Here is a 24,249-nt window from a genome sequence, read left to right as displayed (position 1 = left end):
ATAGGTCATAAAAAAGGATTATGGATGGAGAGATAGAGGCAAAATATGAATGGTTCTAATTGGAGACTGAAGGAAAGTGTAAATGGGGGTGGGTGATAGGGAAAGGATAGAGAGAATATGGTAATATTGAATACTGAAAGGCATGTGTCATGGTTCATATACAATGACTATAGGAAGGAAAAGAGAAAGAAAAAGAAAATGAGAGAAAGAATATAAAGTTATCCTAATCAGATACATAAAACAAATCAATACAAACAAGCAATCAAATCCCATCAGTGACAAACACAAACTTATTTTTTTAATCAAAATTTTCAGTTGCTTTTCTAAGCGTGTATATATGTGTGTATATGTCTGTTTGTCTGTCTGTCTATCTATCTATCCATTTTTCCTCTTCAGAGTCTGAGTTCTTTAAGCCAGTAGATGGCAGTCTAACTCAAGATTCCACTCTAGAATGTAGTCTGGTAGTGCTTCTATCCTAGGGGTGGGAATTTGAAAATTTGAATACAATCTCCAGTGAAGGCCTCCAAGGTTTGATTCTTCAGCCCTCCAGTATTGCAATTCCTATTAAACTTGTAGTTTCTTCCCACAAGTCCCCAAGAATTCATAGTCAGCTATATGGACCTGTGGTGTAATTTCCCATGTTGGTTGGAAACTGCTGAAGTGTCGTTCTGTATATGCTGCTTCAGTTTCTTCACTGTAGCTAGTAGTCCTTTCCAGGCCAACTGTAGAGCTCTTTTACCCTGGCAGGGGGTTCTATGTAGGTGTGCTCATTTCCTGCTATTTTTCCTGCTGGGTTCTCCACAAATTAACATTCAGAGCATTGGATGCACCAGGGCTTCTGTGCATGCCTATGGGGCATGCTGACCAGACAATTCACAGTCCTTTTGTTCTGCTTTGTCTGTTGTAACCACTGCTCTTATGCACTGTTCTCTTATGTACTGTTGATGGACTCAAAACTACTTTGCTGCCAGTGCTTACTATTTTAGCAGTTCTGCAGAGCAAGGAGTTAGGTGAGAGAATTGCTGTTTTTGAGATGTATCCATGAGGAGTAACGACCAGAAGTGGTACTCTTGTTGCCATCCTGTTGTCCCCTGTGAATGTTTTTGAACATCCATCTTCCCATACTTCTTCAAGACTTCCTGTGGGAAAATCACTAAAAGTGAAATTGTTGCATAAAGGATATGAGTGCTTAAAATTGATCAATCCTGTAGTGGAGGACTGCATTTCTCCATACCCTCCTCAGGTGTGATAGCTGTGATAAGTCCCTGCTGATGTCTGTCAGGAAACTGATCAGTAGAGGTCTGATGTTTTTCTCAGCTGAAAGACAAAGAAATGCCGATTGCCAATGGTTTCCCTTTGTTTCTAGTGTTAGGACCCGGAATCCTATTCCCCCGAGAGACAGAGAGCCAGGCGTGAATGCAATCAACAAAGCAGAGTTTATTGGGCTGGCTAGCCAGGGTCGAGCTCCCACACGGACACGCAGGACCGGTTAGGAAAACACGACCCTGAGCCTCTTTAGGGGAAATCTTATATAGACCGCGGTGGCATGCATATTTTCGTTATCAACATTGGGCAAGCAGGCAGAGCACATCTTGCGCATACCTCACATCTTGCACGTACTTCACATCTTGCATGTACCCCCCGCTCACATTCCCCACATTCTATATGCCCTAACTGAGCCCTGCCGCATTGCTTATCTTATCTACATGGGATGTTTGGTACTGGTTTCTCCAACAAGGGGGTTGGGGCCCGCTGAGACCTCCTATTCCTTTCATTCCCCCCTTTTCTTACGGCCTAAATTGAGGAATCATTCTCAAGGGGATGAAGAGCCTGATATTGTTGGCGGAGGACCAGAAGTTGGATAGTATTAATTCGACTTTTGACAAAAGTCATAAGTCGGTTTAGAATCCAGGGTCCTATGGTAACAAGTAATAGGATGATTATTATTGGCCCTGCCAATGCAGATAAAAGGGTAGCCAACCATGGGGACTGGTTAAACCAAGACTCGAACCAGCTTTCCCCGGCCTCTCTTTCTCGTTTTCTTTGTTCCAGGCTCTTTCGAAGTTTAGACATGGAGTCACAAACAACTCCGGTATGGTCAGCGTAAAAACAACATTCTTCCCCTAGAGCAACACATAGTCCCCCCTTTTGGAGGAACAACAAGTCCAGACCTCGTCGGTTTTGAAGTACTACCTCAGACAGGGAAGTGAGGGATTTTTCTAGGTGGCTAATGGAGGTTTCTATTCTCTCTATATCTTCGTCTATGGCTGCACGCAGCGAAGACATCCCTTTCTGCTGGGTGGCCAAAGAAGCTATGCCGGTTCCTGCTCCCGCTAACCCTAGGCTGAGTAGGGTAGCAATAGTTACTGTGGAGATAGGTTCTCTCTTTTTCCTTTTTTCAACCATTTTTGTATTCCAGTATGAATATAGACTCTCTTCCGAATGATAGAGGATGCGGGGCAGCACAGTCACTATAACACAGAATTCTTTAGAGCTGTTAAACACCTTAGTTGATAGGCACGGGGTGAGTCCAGACCGCGAGCATAGCCACCACCCATTGTCCTTTGGAATTACCCATTTAATAGCATTTTCCCAGGTAGAACTGGCGTTAATAACAGTACATAAGTCCCGTCTGTTCTTTGGCACTTTTCCTAAGCAGGTTCCTTGGCCGCTTACCTGCTGTATGGTCAGACCTCTCTTACGGTCTCCCCAGGAACATTGAGTAGGGTTTTCCTCAGATGAGGTATCGTGAGTGGTGTTTAGCCCTATTGCCTCATAGAATGGGGGCCTCACATCATAACATAACCAACAGGAGTTAGTCATGTTAGGGTTGGTGTGGTTTAACGTCAGGAAGGCAGCACCCACTAGCTCCCAGAGGGGGTCTTTAGATGCGGTCATGAGACTGGGCCTCACCAGGGGAGGGCTGGTTTCTGATGGTCTTGGAGTTGTAACATTAGCCCGGGCTATGGTTGAGGGAAGGTGATGAGCTGTGGAAGGTCGGGGAGGTGGCTTTACATAGGGTGGCCTAAGTACCTTATTAGGGCCTATTGTTAGAGTAGAGACTGGTTGTTGCACACGCCGCAAAGTAAAAAGGGCTCCTGGATGATTTGTTTTGTAGAGTCTGACTCCCCAGGATTTACCCAATTCCCAATTCGTTGCCTTTTTTCCTAAATCAGTGAAATTTATCATAATGGGATTACAATTGGGGGGAGTTGGGCATCCCTTATTTATAGGTCTAGGTTGGTGGTATGTAATGCCAGATTGAGAGACTCTACTTAATTGAATAAGGTCCCCCTGTTTGGGGGGTGGCCACCATATATCCCCTGAGCTCTCACAACCCCATGACTTACAATAATAGTCTGCGATTCCTCCACATTTTTTTCTGTGGTTGGGTTGGGGAGCGGGGCAGACATAGAAGTAACTTTGGCGCAAATCCCATTGTCCCCTGCCAGTGAATAAGGCCCTTAAGTCAAAGTATAATTCTGGGAACCAGGTGCTGGGAGGGGTCACCTTGGAGGTCTGGTTAAGAATGTCTCCTGTGGATACATCTACAATCATCCAGGTCAGGTTAAAAGGTTGATGTGGATTTGTATGCCCCCAGCAAGTGGTGGACAGGGTTAGAAAAAGGAATAAAGTTACCGAGGTCCAGTATGAAGTTTGAGTTTGAAAAAATTTTCCTTGTGGTGGGACACCCTTCTTGTTGGCAGGAAGCCTTTCTTCATAGCTACCGGATCTGCCGGTCTGATGTGGGTGTAGTGGACCCAGGTGATAATCCCATTCTAGGAGGGCTGTGGAGCATCTGGAGTGTTCTCGTTTTTCGGAGCATCCCGTATCAGCCGGAGCTTGAGTGGGTTTGTTGGATGCTTCCGTGCGGACCAATTTTCCTGTTTTTTCTCCGGAGGGTGAGCCCGTCTTACATGGGAATGGTGTACCCATGCTGCAATCCCGTCGACCTTGAGGGCGGTAGGGGTAGTAAACAGTACAACATAAGGTCCTTTCCATCTAGGCTCTAGGGTTTTGGACTGATGCCTTTTAACCCATACCATGTCACCCGGGACTATGCCATGTTCCGGAGCCGGGTCCCTCTTAACAGCGTGGTATGCTTGAATTAAGGGCCAAATCCATTGTTGCACTTTAGCTAAAGCCTGCAACATGGTCAGGTAATTTGGGGCCAGATCACCTAGTTCTGGGCTTAAGGTCCTCTGAATGATGGGGGGTGGAGCCCCATACAGGATCTCAAAGGGAGTTAGCCCATGGACATAGGGGGAGTTCCGGACTCGGAAGATGGCCAAGGGAAGGAGCGTCACCCAATCACCGCCAGTCTCCAGGGCCAATTTGGCTAAAGTCTCCTTTAGTGTCCTATTCATCCTTTCTACTTGCCCTGAGCTCTGGGGGTTATATTCACAATGTAGCTTCCAATTGGCCCCCATAGTCTGGGCTAGTCCCTGCAGGACTTTACTAACAAAAGCCGGACCGTTATCTGACCCAATTGCCTCGGGCACCCCATATCTGGGTATGATTTCCTCTAGCAAAGCCTTTGCCACTACCTGACTCGTCTCCTTCTTTGTAGGAAAAGCCTCCACCCAGCCTGAAAAGGTATCTATGAATACCAGCAAATATTTGTACCCAAACTTTCCCGGTTTTACCTCAGTAAAATCCACTTCCCAACTTCTTCCCGGAGCCCTCCCCCGTTCCCGAGTACCTGTATGGTGCCCCTCCCTTCGTCCTGGTTTCATGATTGTGCAGCTGGCACAATCTTCCACAATTTGGCGGACTGCTATGGTCTGGTTCGGAAATCGGAGCTGCGCAGATGTCAACAAGTCTAGTAATTTTCTCCGCCCCAAATGGGTGGACTTATGTAAATTAGCCAACAGGAATCGTCCGAGTTTTTCAGGCAGAATTAACTTGCCTTACAAGTCGCTTTTCCATCCGTCTTCCCCTTCTCTAAAGGGGGAGTGGGCTCTCATCCAAGTGAAATCCTCTGTGGAGTATTCTGGTCGGGGGGGTAGCGGAGGGAGCTCTGGGACCGGCACGTCTATCGCCGCAACCGTGGAAGGTTGCCCTGTCTCCATGGGAGGACTCACCATTGCTACTCTCTTTGCTTCTTGATCTGCTCTGTTGTTACCGACAGCTTCCGGCGTCTTGGCAGACTGGTGGCCTGGGACATACATCACTGCCACTGCCTTCGGTTTTTCCACTGCCATTAATAGACGCTGGACTTCGGCTAGGTTCTTTAGATGTTTTCCTTCTGCTGTGCGGAATCCTCTTTCGCGATAGATGGCCCCGTGGACATGGATGGTACCGAAAGCATAGCGGCTATCGGTGTAGATATTGACTCGCTTTCCTTTTGCCCTCTCCAGGGCCTCTGCCAAGGCAATTAATTCCGCTTTTTGGGCTGATGTTCCGGGTGGGAGGGTGCTGCTCCATACCGTATTTCCTTCTTGGTCGACTACAGCTGCCCCTGCCCTTCGGGCTCCATCTTGGAAAAAACTGCTTCCATCCGTGTACCAGTTTAATTTGCAGCCGGACAGGGGGGTATCCTTTAGGTCAGTCCGTACCTGTGTAACTTCGGAGAGGAATTCTTTGCAGTTATGGACAGGTGTCTGCAGTTCCGGGTTAGGCAACAAGGTGGCAGGGTTCAGGATTACGGGATCTGTGAATGTGATCCGAGGGGAATCCAACAAGAGCTCCTGGTAGTGGGTGAGCCTGGCATTCGTCATCCATTTCCCAGGGGGTTGTTTAAGGATTCCCTCCACCGGGTGAGGGGCCGTTACCCAGAGGGCCTGTCCAAAGGTTAGTTTATCGGCTTCTCTCACCAGCACAGCAATGGCCGCTATGATGCGGAGGCAGGGGGGCCATCCTGCCGCTACTGCGTCTAATTTCTTGGAAAAGTATGCCACTGGTCTCTTCCAGGGACCTAGCTGTTGGGTCAAGACTCCTTTGGCTACCCCCTTTTTCTCATCTACAAACAGAGTGAATGGTCTTGTAGGATCTGGCAAGGCTAAGGCAGGGGCCTGCAAAAGAGCGTCTTTTAGCTGATCAAAGGCCTGTTGTTCTCTCTCTCCCCAACTCCAATCTGGAGCTTCTTTGGTGGCCTCATATAGGGGTCTGGCTATTTCCGCAAATCCTGGAATCCAGAGTCTACAGAACCCCGCGGAGCCCAGGAATTCTCTCACCCCCCTAGTGGATGTCGGGGATGGGATAGCCAGAATAGTCTGTTTCATGGCATCAGTCAGCCATCTTGCCCCATCTGCAATCCGATAACCCAAATATGTCACTGACCTTTTACAGATGTGAGTTTTCTTGGCACTTGCCCGATACCCCAGCTCACCTAATTCCGTTAGCAGGTGTTCAGTAGCCTTGATGCACTCCTCTCGGGTTTCTGCCGCTAACAGTAAGTCATCAACATACTGTAATAGAGTGACTCGTGGGTGGCTCCGACGAAAAGGTTCCAGGTCCTGGCTCAGGGCCTCATTAAACAGGGTGGGAGAGTTTTTAAATCCTTGCGGCAGTCTGGTCCAAGTGAGCTGTCCGGATTGGCCCCCATCTTCTTGCCATTCGAAAGCAAATAGCGGCTGACTAATTTCTGACAATGGAATGCTGAAGAAAGCATCTTTCAAATCAAGGGTTGTATACCATACTTGCGAGGGGGGTAGGTGGCTGAGCAAGGTATAGGGATTCGGAACGGTGGGATGAATGTCCTCCGTCCGCTCGTTTACCTTTCGTAGGTCTTGCACAGGCCTATAGTCCCCGCTTCCCGGCTTTCGGACGGGGAGCAGAGGAGTATTCCAGGCAGACTGACAAGGTCGCAGTACTCCTTCCTTTATTAGCCTGTGGATATGAGGGGCTATGCCTCTTCGGGCCTCCTCAGGCATAGGATACTGTTTCACCCGAATGGGGAGAGCAGAAGCCTTCAATTGTATAACTACGGGCGGGAGGTGTTTGGCGAGGCCGGTTCCCGCAGTCTCCGCCCAGGCCGTGGGAAATCTTTTTACCCAATGAGTCATGTCCCCTCCTGGTTCCTGTTGACTCTCAAACAGACGATGCTCGTCAGCCAATGATAGGGACAAGACATGAATCGGGCTCCCTTCTCGATCAGTCACAATTATTCCATCTGGTTCAAAATGGATATGGGCCCCTATTTTGGTGAGTAGGTCCCGTCCGAGCAGGGGAGCGGGGCTCTCAGGGACGACCAAGAAGGAGTGTGTGACCTGGTGTTTTCCTAAGTTCACCTTTCTTTTGGTAGTCCATGTACATAACTGCGTACCGGTGGCCCCCTGAACAACACTTGTTCGTGCCTTGTTCAAAGGTCCATGTGCCTTGTTTAAAACCGAATATTGGGCGCCGGTATCCACCATGAACCCCATCGGCTTCCCCTCCACATGCATTGTTACCCAGGACTCGGGGAGGGGGTCTGAGCCCCGTCTCCTTCAGTCCTCTTCTCCGGCTAGGAGGACTCTGGCCTGCTCTACTGCTCGTTCCCTTTCCCTGTTTTCCCCCGGTCTCCTTCCAAACCCTCTTCTTCCCTTTAACTTAGGACATTCTCTCTTCCAATGCCCCGTTTCCTTACAGTAAAAACAGTGTTCCTTATCCGGGGTCCTGGCGTGGCCCCCTCCCCTGGGTTGGTCCCAGACACCCGCTAGGAAAATACGAGCCATTTCTCTGTTGCTTTCGGTTTTCCTTAGCCTGGAACTCCCGGTCCTCCTTTCTCAATTTCTCCTGGGCCTCCCTGTCTTCCTTTCTCTGTCTTTCCTCCCTTTCTTCTGGAGTTTCCCTAGCGGTAAAGACCTTTTCCGCTACCTGCAGCATTTCCCTTATAGTCATCTCCCCTAAGTTTTCCTGTTTATTGAGTTTTCTCCTAATGTCTGGAGCTGCCTGATTAATGAATGAGAGTACCACAGCAGACCGGTGGAGGTCCGCCTCAGGGTCAATAGGGGTGTACTGATGGTATGCCTCATAGAGGCGCTCTAAGAAACCGGCTGGGCTTTCGTTTTCCCTTTGAACGACTGCTTTCACTTTTTCAAAATTGGTGGGCCTTCTGGCGGCCGCTCGGAGACCGGCCATAAGAGTCTGGCGGTAGATCCGAAGATGCTCCCTACCTTCTGCGGTCCCGAAATCCCAATTAGGGCGGCGTAGGGGAAAAGCCTCGTCTATGGCCGGTTGGAGAGTTGTGGGTCTCCCATTATCCCCCAAGACGTTCTTCCTTGCTTCGTTGAGGATGCGCTCTCGTTCCTCCGTCGTAAAAAGAGTATTGAGCAGCTGATGACAGTCATCCCAAGTGGGACGGTGTGTATGTATGATGGACTCCAGGAGATCTATGAGACACTTGGGGTCTTCAGAAAAGGGCGGGTTCTGCGTCCTCCAGTTATATAGATCACTGGAGGAGAAGGGCCAGTACTGAAACTGTTGCCCTCCTCCCGGTCCCCCTTGGCCCACCATCCGGACTGGAAGTGTAGGGACAGTTTCCTCCCCCTGTGTTGATGAGGGGGGCCCGTCTTCCCCCTCCCTTTCCCGGATCCTCGGGGGCGAAGTCTTCGACCCATTCCTCCTCCTGCTGCCAGTCCTGTTGAGGAGGATGAGGAAATTTCCTCCTCCGGGGCACTGGCTTGGCCAGGGGGAGTCACGTATGGAGGCGGCCGATCTTCCTCTGCCCCTGCGAGGGATGGGTAAAGGGGGGAACTCTCTGGTAAGACCGGAGATGGTGAAGGAGATGCCCTAATTTGAGGACCGGTCAAGGTGGGAAGAGGAAGTTTTTCCTCCTCCTTTATGACCAAGGCGGGCGTGACTGGGGTTTTAGCCCCGGGGGCCGAACTGGAGGGGTGGGTCAGAAAAACTGTTAACCAAGGGGGAGGGTTCCTCACCAGATCCTCCCAAACCAAAATGTAAGGAACTTGGTCTGGATGGCCTCGATTGTCTGGCTGAAAAATGACTGCTTTAACCTTAGTGATCAGGTCTAGGGAGAGGGAACCTTGAATGGGCCACCCGACTCCAAAGGTGGGCCACTCTGCAGAACAAAAGGTGTCGAACTTACCTTTCTTGATGACCAGACCCGCATTTAAGGCCCTTTCTTTAACTTCTGGAAAGTGAGAAAGGATCAGAGACTTTGGGGTTGTTTGTCCTTGTCCCATTGTGGAAGGAGACTCAAACACCAAGAGAGATAGAACAAAAAGGGTAAAGGCAACAATAATTCCACACACACACAACACTCTCCAGCACTCACTCGGACCGGTCCTTCTCTCACACTGGTGCGCACCCCATTCAACCTCCTCACCGTCCAACTGGGATATCAGGCCGAAAGGCGTCCACTTGACGGGTGGTCGGTCGACTAGCTCAATTAGTTCTTCACCTGGCGCCAGGGTTCCTAAAATGCTCGAGCCCAAATGAGAGGAAAGCCTCTCCCAATAGGACCCTGTGGTCCTCCTTGCGAGATTCCCAGAATGAATCTCCCTGGGGATTGGCCGAATCCCCGCCGCAGCCCAAATGGAACACTCAAGTTCCTCCAAATGAGGGTCTGGGATCCCCTCCCAACGCCTAGGACTTGGGATCGCCCCTGCTTTCTCGCAGGCAGGTTCTGTCTCTCGAGAAAATGAAATCTCGGTGGGACCTCCAAATGTTAGGACCCGGAATCCTATTCCCCCGAGAGACAGAGAGCCAGGCGTGAATGCAATCAACAAAGCAGAGTTTATTGGGCTGGCTAGCCAGGGTCGAGCTCCCACACGGACACGCAGGACCGGTTAGGAAAACACGACCCTGAGCCTCTTTAGGGGAAATCTTATATAGACCGCGGTGGCATGCATATTTTCGTTATCAACATTGGGCAAGCAGGCAGAGCACATCTTGCGCGTACCTCACATCTTGCACGTACTTCACATCTTGCATGTACCCCCCGCTCACATTCCCCACATTCTATATGCCCTAACTGAGCCCTGCCGCATTGCTTATCTTATCTACATGGGATGTTTGGTACTGGTTTCTCCAACAAGGGGGTTGGGGCCCGCTGAGACCTCCTATTCCTTTCACTAGAAGAGGGAAGATAAGGTATTCTTGAGTAGAGCATAAGCTTTAGAACCAAACCAAGCTGGGTTGGCTCTAGACTCATATATAAGATCGGCCCAGCAAACTGGGCACTTGTTATGTACTGGGCACTGGTGACATGACGAATAATAAGACAGAGCCAGCCCCTGCCTTGATGAAGCTTACATTCTGTTACACCTTGATATAAGTTCATTTGCTTCTGACCATCTATTGCACTGGCGTAAGATTGTCCAACAGAATCTTAGTTTAGTAGTGAGACTAAATGATGACATCTATGCATAGTGTTGGGCACATGTTGTGTGCATTAAGTTATACTCTTGTGCCATGTGGAATGCTTCATTAATGTGCAGCCTAAGTTCTCTGTTCCTATAAATGTGAACAACTGGATTTATTGATGAAGTCATAAAAGTTCTTACTCCTTTATCTGTGATAGACTTAGGTCTCATGATATTCTCTGTCAAGGCTCAGGTTGATTTGTAGACTTTAACTAATTATCTTCACAATATTTCAGTCTGCTGGGGAGGGATTCAGCGAAATGCTAATATAGCTACAGGTAAATATATTCAAAATTTAATCAAAACATCTAGGTTATATTCCTGTTGTCATGCATTCTGTTAATAGTTACTGTCTAAATGATAACATAGTAAACAAAGGCGTGTTTTTGCATGAAGATTTTGCTTTGCAATACAGGTTAAGATTTTTAGGTTATGTATTTTTTCTCCCATATAAATATGTTGTAGACTTATTATATAGAGAATTTTGGAAGTCCAGAAATATAAAGAAGAAAATAATTTGCCTTTTCAAAGACTGTTATTATTTTTTGATGTATTTCCTTCTGGCCTTTTCCCCAGCACATTCATTTTTATAAAATTGAGTTTATATTTAACATGTGATTTTGTATCTTGCTTTTAAAACAGTCACATCATACCTCTCTTGTTACTCAAATTAATCACAAACCTTCTGCTCCATAGTCCTGTATCACTTCATGAGGAGGTAATGTAATCTACTCAACTCTTGACATAGAATCCACTGAAATCTTTTTAAAATGCTCCAGTTGTAACCTTTGAAGGCTTCTCCTTCCTCTTAGGAGAGCAAGGTCTTGAGAGTCTGGCTCCTGCTTTCTCCAAGCCTTGTCACTACCATATACCCTGGTTCTCTTTTTCTGGTCACCTGGGCCCTTTGACCTATTTTATCTCTCCAAATGCCTCTTCTTTTCTTGGATGTCTCACTCCCCATTGCCTAGTTAAGTCTTGCTCATTCTTCAGCTCTTTCCTACATGTCCTATGTGCTGGGAGGCCTTCAGTATCTCTTAGATCAGGTCAGTTTGCCCTGAACTGGACTGTTAGAGCATCTTGCCTTTTCCTTCTTGACTAGAAGCTGATGGTCCTTATGCTGACTTTTATAGTTAGCAGAGTGAGCTCCAGAGAGCGGGGGTTGGATTTGTTTCTGTTCCATTTTGTGTTCCCATCTTCTGAAACCCTTTTTTGAATGAACTAATGAATGAAATAAATGTGCAAACAAGGTAGTTCCTTATGTTGGGACCTTGAAACAGCTTGCCATTCTTAACTATTATGGAAAACGAGCAATGAGCAACTTCATATGCACTTACTATTCTTTCTTTCAGATGGATTTGCAGAGATGGGATAACTGCAGTAAGGTGTCTGACCTTATAAAGTTCTGCCACAATTCTTTCTAGAATGCCATGATGAAAATTGCTCTCTCTGTGAATAGGGAACACTTGGAATAAAATAATTTAGTAGAAGTGGTATGGTCACAGTAGCTTTGTGCACTGTCCACAGTCATCAGCAGTGGCTTGTGCCTAGAGTGAAATGTAGGCTGGTTGGCACTTTCATCAGATCCATCATCCTCTTCCAGCAGCAAGGCACTCAGGGCTCTACAAGGTATTTTCCTAATGATACAAAAACACAGAGCAAAAGATTCTCCTAGGACCATTTAGATTTTGTAGTAGAGGAGGACATACTGTGATTTATTTAATTAATGTTATGAATCCAGGGCTTCTTTCTTTGGTGTTCTTTATTTCAGTAAAATGTATCACCTCCTGGATATCATTGTCATTTGGGAAGGATCCAAATTACTTTCCTTAAATAAGCCTTGGGCTTAGCATGCAACCATACTAGCGACTTTCAAATTTGAATATTTTAATTACACCATGTGAGTTGTACCCTCTGGTATTTATGATCTGCAAGCCATTTAGCTATTTTTAATTTAAAGACATAGTTGTATGGCTAGTCATAAATAGTCTTCACAGTTGTGGTAAGTATAGTTTAATGGTGTGTAATTATTAGCAGTATATGCTTATTAGTATGCCATAGGTCTTTCTTGAGTAACCTGGACACATGATCCAGAAAAAGCAGTTATGGTCAGAGAGGAAGCCTCACCTGTTTCTTTGGTCTTCTCTGCTGGTACATGTTGACCTACTTTTCTGACTGTCATTTTCTGATTTTAGAAACAAGACCCTGCCATTTCAACAGCAATGGAGGCCTTGTTCAGGGAGCTTTCTCCATGTGGATAGTCAGACTGGGGAGGCATTGCTGGGCAACAGCAAGTTCAGGCAGTCTGGAGGATGAGGGTAAATGAATAGGATTGAGAGAGAGTAGAGGTCCTGGGCTTAAATCATTTACTAATCATATGATATTGGGCAGATACTCCATTTTCTTATCTCTAAAGTGGATAAAATAATAGGTTGGAATTATAGTGGGCACAGAGTTTTCTGTAAGTACTCAAAAACTGTTAGCTATTATCGTTATAACTACTACTTTCTTATTTACCATATCCCTTGCCCCACTGAAAGAGACAGACTGCTTGAGGCTGGCCATGCTTTTATTCTCCACCACATACACAAAATCTAACATGTCTGCAACAGGCTTTGTAGGTATTAATCAATGGGAATTATTTATTGAAATGGTGAACGAGGTTAATAAGTGACAATGCTGTTTTCCCCATCTGTGCTCTCCAGCTGTGATGAAGGAAGAGCAAGACAGTGACTCAGTCATTGACTCTATTGCTGACAGAGCTATGGGAGAGAAGAATGTGGTACAAGTCAAGGGCAAAGCTTTCTGAGCTGTGCCGCAGTGTCAGGCAGCCTGCACTGCTGCTTGCTAGGCTTCTCCTTGCCTACCAAGCTAAACTCCTGCTTACCACAGGCAGGCACATCTTCACCAGGTAGTGAATTCCAGGTCCTCTTCCACACTCACCATTCAACTATATTAGTTCTCTTTTCCTGGGAAGAAACAAACATCTGGAGAATGGCCCTCACATGGAAACTTGCAAGAAAGGAGAGAGAGCCACCCCAAAAGTTGGTTGAGTGAATTGACAAGTCTGGATTATCAAAGCAGTTGAGCAAGCGACTTGTGTTTAGTCTTATGGAAACTGAATTTGCTATTAGGACTGGTCAGGTTAAAATATACAGAATGCATACAAATTAGCTGTGGAGCATGCTGTTATTGTTGTGTATGTGTCGATGACTCATGCCACGTACCTTTTCCTTTTCTTCCCTCAACCCAGACATTTCTTCAGCAGGTTTTCCCCAGCTATCTTCATCTAGATTAGAGTTCTTTTTGCCCCTTCCCCCTCCTTTTAATGCCTACCATACCTTCATGCAACACTTGCTGGCGTGTCTTCTCTTCCCCTAGATTGTGAGCTTCTGAAAGATCAGGGCCCCCTCTCTCTTGTGCCTGGTCTGTCCTGTTCTTCCAGCTTGCTTGCTGAATGAATGAGTGCTTCCATGCTTCCTCTGCCCCCATTCAGTTCATGGCAAAGCCTTTGGTATTGTATCCATTCAGAGGGATCAAGGTCTCCACAAGTAACTGTTGTGCCATCTGTCTCTAGGCTAGGTCCCACCCAGCTGAAAATCTTCACTTGTGAATACTGCAACAAGGTCTTCAAGTTCAAGCACTCGCTGCAGGCCCACCTGCGGATCCACACCAATGAGAAGCCGTACAAGTGCCCCCAGTGTAACTATGCCAGCGCCATCAAGGCCAACCTCAATGTGCACCTGCGTAAGCACACTGGGGAGAAATTTGCCTGTGACTACTGCTCTTTCACATGCCTCAGCAAGGGCCACCTTAAGGTGCACATCGAGCGGGTACACAAGAAGATCAAGCAGCACTGCCGCTTCTGCAAGAAGAAGTACTCTGATGTCAAGAACCTCATCAAACACATTCGGGACACGCATGACCCACAGGACAAGAAGGTCAAGGAGGCCTTGGATGAGCTCCGCCTGATGACAAGGGAGGGCAAGCGGCAGCTGCTCTATGATTGCCACATCTGCGAGCGCAAGTTCAAGAATGAACTGGATCGTGACCGTCACATGCTGGTCCACGGAGACAAGTGGCCCTTTGCTTGTGAGCTCTGTGGCCATGGGGCCACAAAATACCAGGCACTGGAATTGCATGTCAGGAAGCACCCCTTTGTGTATGTCTGTGCCATATGCCTCAAGAAGTTTGTCAGTTCCATCCGACTGCGCACGCACATCAGGGAGGCACATGGGGCTGCTCAGGAGGCCTTGGTCTTTACCAGCTCCATCAACCAGAGCTTCTGCCTCCTGGAGCCTGGTGGAGACATCCAGCAGGAGGCCTTGGGGGAGCAGCTGCAGCTGGCAGCAGAAGAGTTTGTGTGCCAGGGGATGGATGTGCTGAAAGAGGAGGCTTGTCCTGAGGAGGCTCAGCCTGAGGAGGGCCAGAAGAAGCTGGAGACCGCTGGGGAAGAGCCCACCCCAGCTATGCCTTTGGCCACTCCCTCAGCTGAAAGTGCTGCCCTGCCACCCTGTGAGCTGGAAACCACTGTGGTCTCCTCAGACCTGCACCCTCTTGCAGTGGTTTCTGATGACTTTTTGTTGAAAAATGATACCTCCTCTGCTGAGGCTCATGCTGCTGCCGAGAAGGCCTTGGACACCCAGCATGGAGGCTCAGCTCAGACTCAGGGTGAAGAAGTCACACTACTGCTGTCCAAGGCCAAAAGTGCTGGACTGAACCAGGAGACCCAGTGTGCTGAAAGCCCTCCAGGTGAAGTACAGAAAATGGATCCCCCACGAGTCAGTGAATCGGATCCTAGCAGATGTCTCAGGTCAAATCTAGCCGAAGCCTCGGCCCTCCTTCCTGCAGTGGCTGGGGGTGGGGATATTGTCATGTGCCATCCTGACTCTTGCAGACCCGCCTCAGAGCATAGACCTGGCAGCACTGCCTTCATGAAGGTCCTGGACAGTCTGCAGAAGAAGCAAATGAACACCAGCCTGTGCGAGAGGATCAGGAAGGTTTATGGAGACCTGGAGTGTGAATACTGTGGTAAGGAAAGACAGCTCCAGGCGCGCCACTGAGTGGAGCTCTCCTTCCCAGCAGCCCCATCCACGCCCATCATGCTGTGGTCACTCGGGTTCCTCTGGAGCTCTTTGGAAAGGACACATCCTAAATGAGCCACCCACTTCCAAGCTAGATAGAAGCAGCGAGCCCTGCGTTTCAGGTAGCACTTGGAGTTCGTGGAGCCAGCCAGGGTGACGCACAGTTGACTGTGCTGGCACAGTCAGGTGTGCATGCTAAGGGTTGCCCATGACCTCTACCAGATTCTGACCAGGAAGACTCTTTATTCTGACATATGACAGGTGTCCAGTTGAGCTTTCAGTTGTGGCCATATTCTAGATGAGCAGAGAGGGCTGAAAGGGATTGCAGCTCTCTGCAGGGAGGCTCCAGGCAGCTCTCTTCTGGCTCACAGTGAGAACTTGGCTTCTGCATCTCCCGGGATGCTGGCGGTGCAGGCAGTAGGAAGGCCAGCTCCAAACCCTGTGTCCCGGGAGTGTCAGCAAGGCTTTAGAGACTCCTCCATCTGTGCATGTGGAATGTAGTATTTAGCACCATAATTGGTCCTCAATCAACATTTCTTTCCTGTTCCCTCTAGCCCTGACACCATGTGAAACATGGTAGCAACCTTAATATTGGCAACTTGCCACCTTTGAAAAGTAATTTCCATACAGAAATGTGGTAGAACGTTGAAGGGCGCCCCAGATAAGCACGCAAGGGAGATAAATTTGGTAGTTAAAAATAATAATAATAATTAGAAAAAATTCAAATTCATTATAAAAGAAACTTCCTTGTTCTCATATGAAAATATTTTTTTAGGCAAACTTTTTTGGTACCAAGTGCATTTTGACATGCATGTCCGCACCCACACCCGGGAACATCTGTATTATTGCTCCCAGTGCCATTATTCTTCCATCACCAAAAACTGCCTTAAACGCCATGTAATTCAGAAACACAGTAACATCTTGCTGAAGTGTCCCACTGACGGCTGTGACTACTCGACTCCAGATAAATATAAGCTGCAGGCACATCTTAAAGTTCACACAGAGCTGGTAAGTAGCAAGCCCAAGCGGCAGCCCTGTCTACCCTGGGTGCTCATTGCTTTCTCAAAGTTATGCCTGTGGAGGTGTCCCTGCTGCAGGTCGTCCACCTGAATCCAGACCTGAAAACACAGCAAGGGCTTTCTCACTGTAGGCTCTTCACTTTCCAAAGAGTTCGGTCCAGGGTCCTTTTACAGCAAGAGGCTCTGCTACATTGAAAACCGATTAAACAAATTTGCTTTTTGTGCAAATTTGTTAGAATCTGAGAAGGTTTACTGAAGAAAGATTTATAGAATAGAAAAGAAGCAAGGATTTTGTAAATGACAATTTAAAGAATTACTAACAAGGATAAGAATAGCTGCACCTAAAACTTGTTGGGAGATTAAATCATAATGAGATAAGATTAGTTAATTGTACTATGAACAATATTTGGTACACAGTAAGAGCACAGAGAATGTTGATGATGACTGTTGTGACATTATGGTATCTTTTATTATAAACACTGATAGAGAGTATTATGAAGCACTGTAATTAAAAAATCGATATGTTAATTCAGGTGTTCATATTCACTGTGGCCATATTTGTCCATTTCTTTAGTAGGAGATCATGTAACATAATGAATGCATGTTTCTTTTTGCAAATTCTAATCTGACTCAAGAGGCTGACACCTGAGAGTGATTTGAGACTTCTTAAAGTCACACCTGGCCCTAGGTGTGGCTCTGTTTTAATTGCATGCTGTTTTATGCTACAGACAGCACAAAATGAGGCTTCAGAAACTGGGTGTGCTGCCAGGGTTTTCTGTTGTAGAAATCACTAACACTCCAGTGGTTTGTCACTGAGGCAAAGTCAGGGTATTGGATATAGTGGGGTAGGGACCTGGGCTTTGAAGTTAAGGTCTTGATTCTGAAACTGTCTCCCTCCCTCTCACAAGCTCTGTGGCCCTGACAAGTCACATGTCCTTTCTGAGATCTGGTAGCCTTTTACATAAAACATATATTTAACATCTACTTCTTACATGTACACGCATACATGCACTGATAAATATCTCCATGTGTATGCACACATGTGTATACATGCCACACGCATACGTGCACATGTGTATGTGCATACCTCTATTTGTATATGTGTGTGCACCTCTGTGGTTTTGGGGAGGTTAAAATAAAATGCTTTTGATAAAGAACTTGGCACAGTGCTTGTCATGTAGTTGACTGTGTACCAACTACAGTTTGTCACTTGGTACTTCCTAGTCTACCTTTTCTCACCTTCCCTGTTTTTCCTATTTTTTTTCCCTTTCTTTCTGTCTTATTCTGTTCACCCCTTCTGTGTCTGTCCTCTCTCTCTCCCTCTAAGCAGGGCACGATGGCATGTGGTTTATAATCTCTTCTGATGGAATTGTGGTTAGGTTGGCATTACTTCTAGTTTTCTCTTAGGGCAGAGAACAGTGAGGTGGCAGAAGTCATTTATGTGACTTTCCTGGAAAGTCATCTGAAGAAGGAGTTAAGACCCTGTGCAGGCACATTCTTGTGAGGAGAAACCTTGAAGTGTAATGGTAGAGACCAGGAAGCAGACTGCTGGGTTTTAGCCCTGGCTCCTCCTCCATTTAACATGTGCTTAGCCTTGAGATGAGTCATGTAAACACTCAGTGCTTCAGTTTGCCAGGGCTCAGTGAAATGAAGGAATATAAACCAATGTCTCAGAATAGTGCCTGGCCTGGAGTAGGCACTATTGACTATTACTAGCTACTGTTTATTCTACGTATCATTACAGATTTAGAAGTTTTGAATCCAGGCTAATGAATGGCAACAACAAGGCCATTGCAAGTGGACTTTGCCCACACTCAGGATTTGCTTTCTTGTTGTGTGTGTTCCAGGGTTCTGGTTCAGCCCAGTTATTTTCTGGCCCTGGGTCAACAGGAGAGTGTCAGGAGCATGCTCTAAGATTTTGTCCTTGAATTCATATGCTTCCATTGTAATAAATTGGTATTTCTCTTCTTTCGTGTTGTGAATCTTACTTTAAAGAGATTATCTTACCACTGTCAACACCTAAGAAGGCATCTGGTGGAAATAAATGTGGTACAAAGGGAAGTAAATTGCCGTGTTTACCTCTCGACAGCATCCTTGTACTGTTTTGCTTAAATCTCGTGTCTCCTCTGAAAGTTGGGGATTACTTCCGTCAAGGGGCAGATCAGAAGTATGGTATCTCAGCCACCCAGTAACTTGTTCATGGTCATACTATTGGTAAGGGAGAGACAGAATTGGAGCCATACTCGTCACAGCCCCATGCTATCTACTTTGTGGTCAGGTCCATCGCTAGCGTGACCCACACCATTCTTGGTGAGTCTTTGGATACTTGCACAGCATCTGAAGGAGCGTGAGGTAGACTTTGCCTCATGGTGTGGGGACTGCATGGGTACTTTCTGTGCTGCTAAGTGGCAGCTGTGCCTTGTGCTATATTAGTGAATGTCTGCACATTGTTGCAGTGTGCTGAGTACAGCAGTGTGACTCAGTTAACCTTGTAGCAGAGGATGCTATCCTTGCTTCTCATTAGCACTCGCATTTTCTTAGAAGTTGTTAAAGTTCAATTTCCATCTTTTCCTTTGCTGGTATGTGAAATTCTTCCAATTAAAACACTTTTAAATGTGAACAACCTACTTCTGCTTCTGGAGCTAAAGGACTTGTCTTCTGCATACCAGGCATTGGGCTTTCAGATATGAGTAGGACTGTTACCTGCCTACAAGGCACTTTTTGTCTTGTGGAGGATAAACAAGTCAATGTGGTGGGGTGGACGGTGGGTGAAATCAGCAGACTCTCCTCTGAGGTTGAAAAATAGATCTGGGCCAGGAAAGAGGACAGGGAAGAAATACCCAGCTGCATCCATGACACAATCCAAGGGGAAGCCTTTGCTTTTATGCTAGGACCTTAAATTACTAAGCATTTCACATGAAGCAGGAGGACTGTTTGACATTATGGTAAGATAGTATAATTGATGAAAGCATCTCCCAGTATTTTGAGTTTAGATGACATTTGTCTTTTGAGTCTGCAGTTCGTTTCTATAATGAAGCCAAGGGTACTTCAGGAATGTTGATAGTGAAAAGTCTTCTGCTGGCCCTGAGTGTGGATGTTTTTGCTTTGATAATGAAGGTGCTGTCTCCAATATTTTACATAGAGTTTGGTGTCAGCAAGGAAAGTTATTCTTTTAAGGGTACAATTCAGTGGTCGTATATTCATAGAGCTATCCAACTATTACTTAATGAATTTTGTAACATTTCCATTATCCCAAAAAGGAACCCATTTCCATTATTTGTCATTTCTTACTTCCCTTTCCCTGAGCCCTGGCCAACCACTAATCCACTTCCTATCTCTATGGATTTGCCTGTTCTGGACATTTTATATAAAAGGAATCATAAAATATATATGTGAGACTGTCTTTTATGTCTGGTTTATTTAGTTCATCTATGGTGTACCATATGTTAATACTTTACTCCTTTTTATAGCTGGATAGTACTCCACTGTATGGGTACAGTGCTTTTTGCTTTATCCATTCATGAGTTGATAGACATTAGAAGATTTATTTTTAGCGGTAAATTCACTGAGATGGAACACCCAACTATAGAATATCTTAAATCCACAGGATTTGAGTTAATTCTTTGCGAAATCACAAGTAACACATGTAGGTTAACTCTTGGAGGCTAAATGCTAACTTTTCTTAAGAGTTCTCAAAATTTTGAAGCATCTAAGAAACCACCCATTTTCTTCATTGCCATGAATTGCCCATACATCCATGTTTAGCTGTGCCATCTTCACTGTCCCATCCTCGTCACTGTTCTTGACATTGTGCCATCATTTTTGCTTGGAGTGAATAAAATTGGGGATTTGTAATCAAGGATTGGGCTCCAGCTCCAGTACTACAGCCTGTGTTGACTGCTTGATTTTTCTGAACTCTTTTTTCCTCTTCTGGAAAAGTGCAGTGAATAACACCACCCTGCTTTCTTGGATGTAGGTGAGCTGCAGTGAGATTGTGTAAACATGTTTGTGCTATAGAAGTGCCTAGTAAATGGCCTGGTGGTTGAGTTGAGCACTCTGGTCATGACAGGGTCCAGCTGGGTCAGGCAGTGGAAATTTTCTGACTGGGAAAAGCATGGGAGTTGAGGTGATCTCTTGCTCCTCCCATGGGGTTTGGTTACTTAGGACCTTGGGGATGGTACCAGGTCTGTTACCATTCTGTCTGTAATTTCTTATTTGTTCCGGCATTTACTGCTTTGAGTATAGATTCCATGCAGAGCAAAAATAAGGACATGTGAAGTAGAAGTGCTCTGTCCTCACATAGGCTTATTTATCCAAGTCCAGTACAGTTGTATTAGGATTCTGGGATAATTTGGTAAATTGCCAGGTTCTGTGCCTCTGATAATTACTTCTTAGCTAAGGATTCAGCTAACATTTAGAAGGAATGTATTCATACAGTGAAGTTGTTCTCCTTCTGCCTCCTCTTTCCCATTACTAACTGTGAGGTGTTGACTCATAGTCAAGAATGTATACTCATCCCTCCGGATCCATGGGGATTGGTGCAGAAAAGCCCCCACCCCACACCACAATCCAAGGGTGCTATAGGCCCTTAATAATACAGAGTTTACATATAACGTACGAACATCCTCCCATGTGCTTTAAATCATCTCTAGATTTGATCCAATGTAGATGCTATATAAATAGTTGTTATGTTTTTAGTTTAAGGGATGATGAGGAAAGAGAATCTGTAAATGTTCAGTACATACTAACTTTTTTTTTTTTTTTGTGCTACTGGGTTGGAACTCAGGGCCTACACAGCTTTTTGTGATGGGTATTTTCAAGATAGGGTCTCACAAACTATTTGTCCAGACTGGCTTTGAGCCATGATTCTCCTGATGTCTACCTCCTGATTAGCTAGGATTACAGGCATGAGCCACTGGCATCCGGCTCAGATTAACTTTTTTTTTTTTTTTTGAGTATTTTTGAGCATTTTGATTGAATCCACAGGGGAGGAACCTATTTGTACTGACTATATTGGCATCAAGGAAATTTGGGGACCTAATAAAGGAATTAGTCAACAACCCTTCCAGAACAAATCCTTTCCTTACACTGTTGTGCAAACTGTGAAGAAGAGACTTGAGAAAATTTGATTTTAATAGAAAGAGAGGGAGTGTTGAGTGCTAATGTGCTTGAGCTCTAACACTGAATCTATCTCTGTGATTCTGGTCAAAGTGCTCAGCCTCTCTGAGCTTCACTTTTCTCATCTGTAAAATGGAGATGAGATAAAGTACTTTCCTCTGCCTCTCAGGATTGTGAGGATTAAATCAGGAAATCGGTACAGAACACGCAGGTCAGCATTCTCACCAAGACAAGATTTATTGGTTGTGATGCACTAGAGGCTTGTGAAACCAGATGTGTGAGCCATGACTAGCTATCCTAAAATGAAATAGAGAATGTCGTAGCAGACCTTTGTTTCAGTGCTAAGTGTTCATGGCAGTGTGTGTCAGTTGCTCTGGGGGTGCTGTGACCTCCTGGGGGCCCCATTAAATAATTCTGCAAGCCGCTGACCTAAGTGATGTAATTGGTGACTTCTTGGACCACAGACCCATGGTGACAATTGCACAGAATGAGATTTCAGGGCTCTAGGCTCCGTCTCAATTTAAGGTGGGCTTGGTGGATCTGTGACTCAAGGAAGTTCCTCCTGCCTCTGGCTAGTGTTCCTTCTTAGAAGACCTCACAGGTACTGAACACTAAGAGCAGTGTAACAGATGCAGCCTAAGCCCAAAAGTCAGCATATTGGTGTGGCTTTGAAGACTTAGGAGTGAGGCTATGCTCCCAACCTGTAGTTTCTTCTGGAAATGGGGACAGCAACTCAGGGTTGCCATGGAAATGCAGTGAGATAGTGTTTGTAAGGTATACAGCATGGTCCCAGGTCCACAGTATAACTATAGTAGCTCCCACTGCTCTTCTTTCCCTTCTTCCTTTTCCAGCCCCTGTTCTTTGGGGGATGAGTACTAACAATGAGAGTGGTGGTGTATTCATCCACAGTCTGATGGCTTCTCAGTAAATGTCAGAAAACTCAGCTTTGATCTTTGAGAAGCATATACTTTTATTTTTTCTGTTTGTTTTGTTTCTGGTAAATAGATACACATACTAAAAAAATAAACAGACAAAAAACCCTTTACATCTACTACTTGTTGGAAATAAGCTAAAAAAGCAATGTATTTCTAGCAAAAAACAAAATAGAGGAAGTTTCCTTCAATATCTTTCTGGAAATGAATGGGTCATAGTCAGTGTATATGTATTTTAAGTTTACATATGTGTGTGTGTGTGTGTGTGTGTGTGGGCGCGCATTTAAGTAATGGAAAAGTAACTTACTGAATATAATACTGTTCCTTTCTAAGAACAACAAGAATATTGTCTTTTCTTACATGAACACAGAGCAATTCTGTTTTTATGATTCCCTATTTGGGCATCTTACCTACTGTGCAGTAAGTAGTCTGGAGCAGACTCTGAAGCTGAGCTCTTCACCATCCTTACAGCTGGGTCTCTCGTGCTCCCTGATTTTGCTGGGAGCTCTTAACCATGGCTCTTTTAAGTTTCTTGAGTGTATTTGGGTTTCTTCTCTGGCAAGGCATTGAAATTTTGAAAAAGAAGTAAATGAGTCCTAAGAGTCTTCTTTCTCCCAGCCCCCTCTACCTCTGTCTGTGTCCTTCTGACAGTCTTCAAAGACATCAAGAATCAGAGCCCTGATAAGCTTTAAGATAAATTGCTTTCACTCTATTAGGGATTAAAAGAAGAAAAATCAAATAGCAAGGACTCAGGGGAGATCAGTGTAAACTCCTTCAAAGCCCTTCTGAATGTCTGCATCAACTTTGATGAGGAAGGCAGCCAGGACGGGGGACTCCCCCTAGATGCTTATGGGGCCCCAGGTGTTCTTTTTAAAATGGCACCGTGAGCATGAGGTCAAGAGAAGTGGGCGGACAGTGACAGGAGCACACTGAGAAGCCCCAAGCCTCTGATGTCACTGGGGGAAGTTTATAGCATTGGCTGGCCACAGAGAGTTTCAGGGCAGCTTCTCAAGAGCGGCCTGGGCTGACAAGCATCTGACTTGGTAGGCACTGCTTGGTCTCAGGTGACTGGTAGGGAATACATCCAGGTTGTGTGGTTTCGAGGGACTTTTGTTTTCAAAAGTACCTTTTCCTAACTGTACTCTGGGGAACACCAGCCTCCGGAGATGTTCTGCAACATCAGTGAGAGCTAACCCACAAAAGTTTGGGGGCTGCTCATTCGGGTTCCCCTCTAAGAGATTCCCAGGGTGTAACAGCCCATGAGAAGGCCAACATCACAGGCTGAGTTGCATCATACCGGTGCTCAAACCTCAGCAGCAAAGCCTTTCTGGTTTATGTAGCACTGACTGTAGGCTATAGGCCAGGCTCCCTCTGAGAACTTTCTGTGTGCTGTGGATTCTTTATCCTCCTGTGACCCTGTGAAGGAGACACTGTTCTTAGTGCCATTTTACAGATGGTGAAACTGAGGCACTGAGAGGTAAAACCACTTGCCAAAAGTTTCCCAGTTGATAAGTGATGAAACCAGGACTCACTGCAGGGCCTCCAAACCCTGGGTTTGTCCTGCTAATTATGGCCTCACAAGAGCAAGTGCTCTGGAAGCCAAAGGCCAAGCTTGGACATCTAGCTCTGCTGTCTCTGGTGGCATGACCTTGAGCATACCTAAACCCTCAGAAGGTAAGAAATTCTCAAAATGCAATTGTTGCTGTTGGGTTGTTACTAGTTGATGATTTGGAGCAGTCTCTGAGGACTACATTCTGTTACCTGAGGCATGGAAGGCACTTGCTGTGAG

At 46.0% G+C, this 24,249-nt stretch overlaps 1 protein-coding gene across 3 annotated transcripts in view; it reads left to right on the top strand.

Annotated features, from left to right (window-relative positions):
- Window positions 1-24,249, top strand: part of Zfat (zinc finger and AT-hook domain containing) — a 204,933-nt gene that overhangs the window by 80,039 nt on the left and 100,645 nt on the right. For all 3 annotated transcript variants that reach the window (XM_074069270.1, XM_074069271.1, XM_074069269.1), the window contains exons 6-7: window positions 13,885-15,338; window positions 16,167-16,399. In XM_074069270.1, the coding sequence (XP_073925371.1) occupies window positions 13,885-15,338; window positions 16,167-16,399 (1,687 nt within the window). The remainder of the gene's footprint in view (window positions 1-13,884; window positions 15,339-16,166; window positions 16,400-24,249) is intronic.

This window comes from Castor canadensis, chromosome 3 (assembly GCF_047511655.1).
Source record: "Castor canadensis chromosome 3, mCasCan1.hap1v2, whole genome shotgun sequence".
Classification (NCBI taxonomy): Eukaryota; Metazoa; Chordata; class Mammalia; order Rodentia; family Castoridae; genus Castor; species Castor canadensis.
The sequence above is the reverse complement of the archived record's forward strand: the minus strand, read 5'-3'. Positions and strand labels throughout refer to the sequence as shown.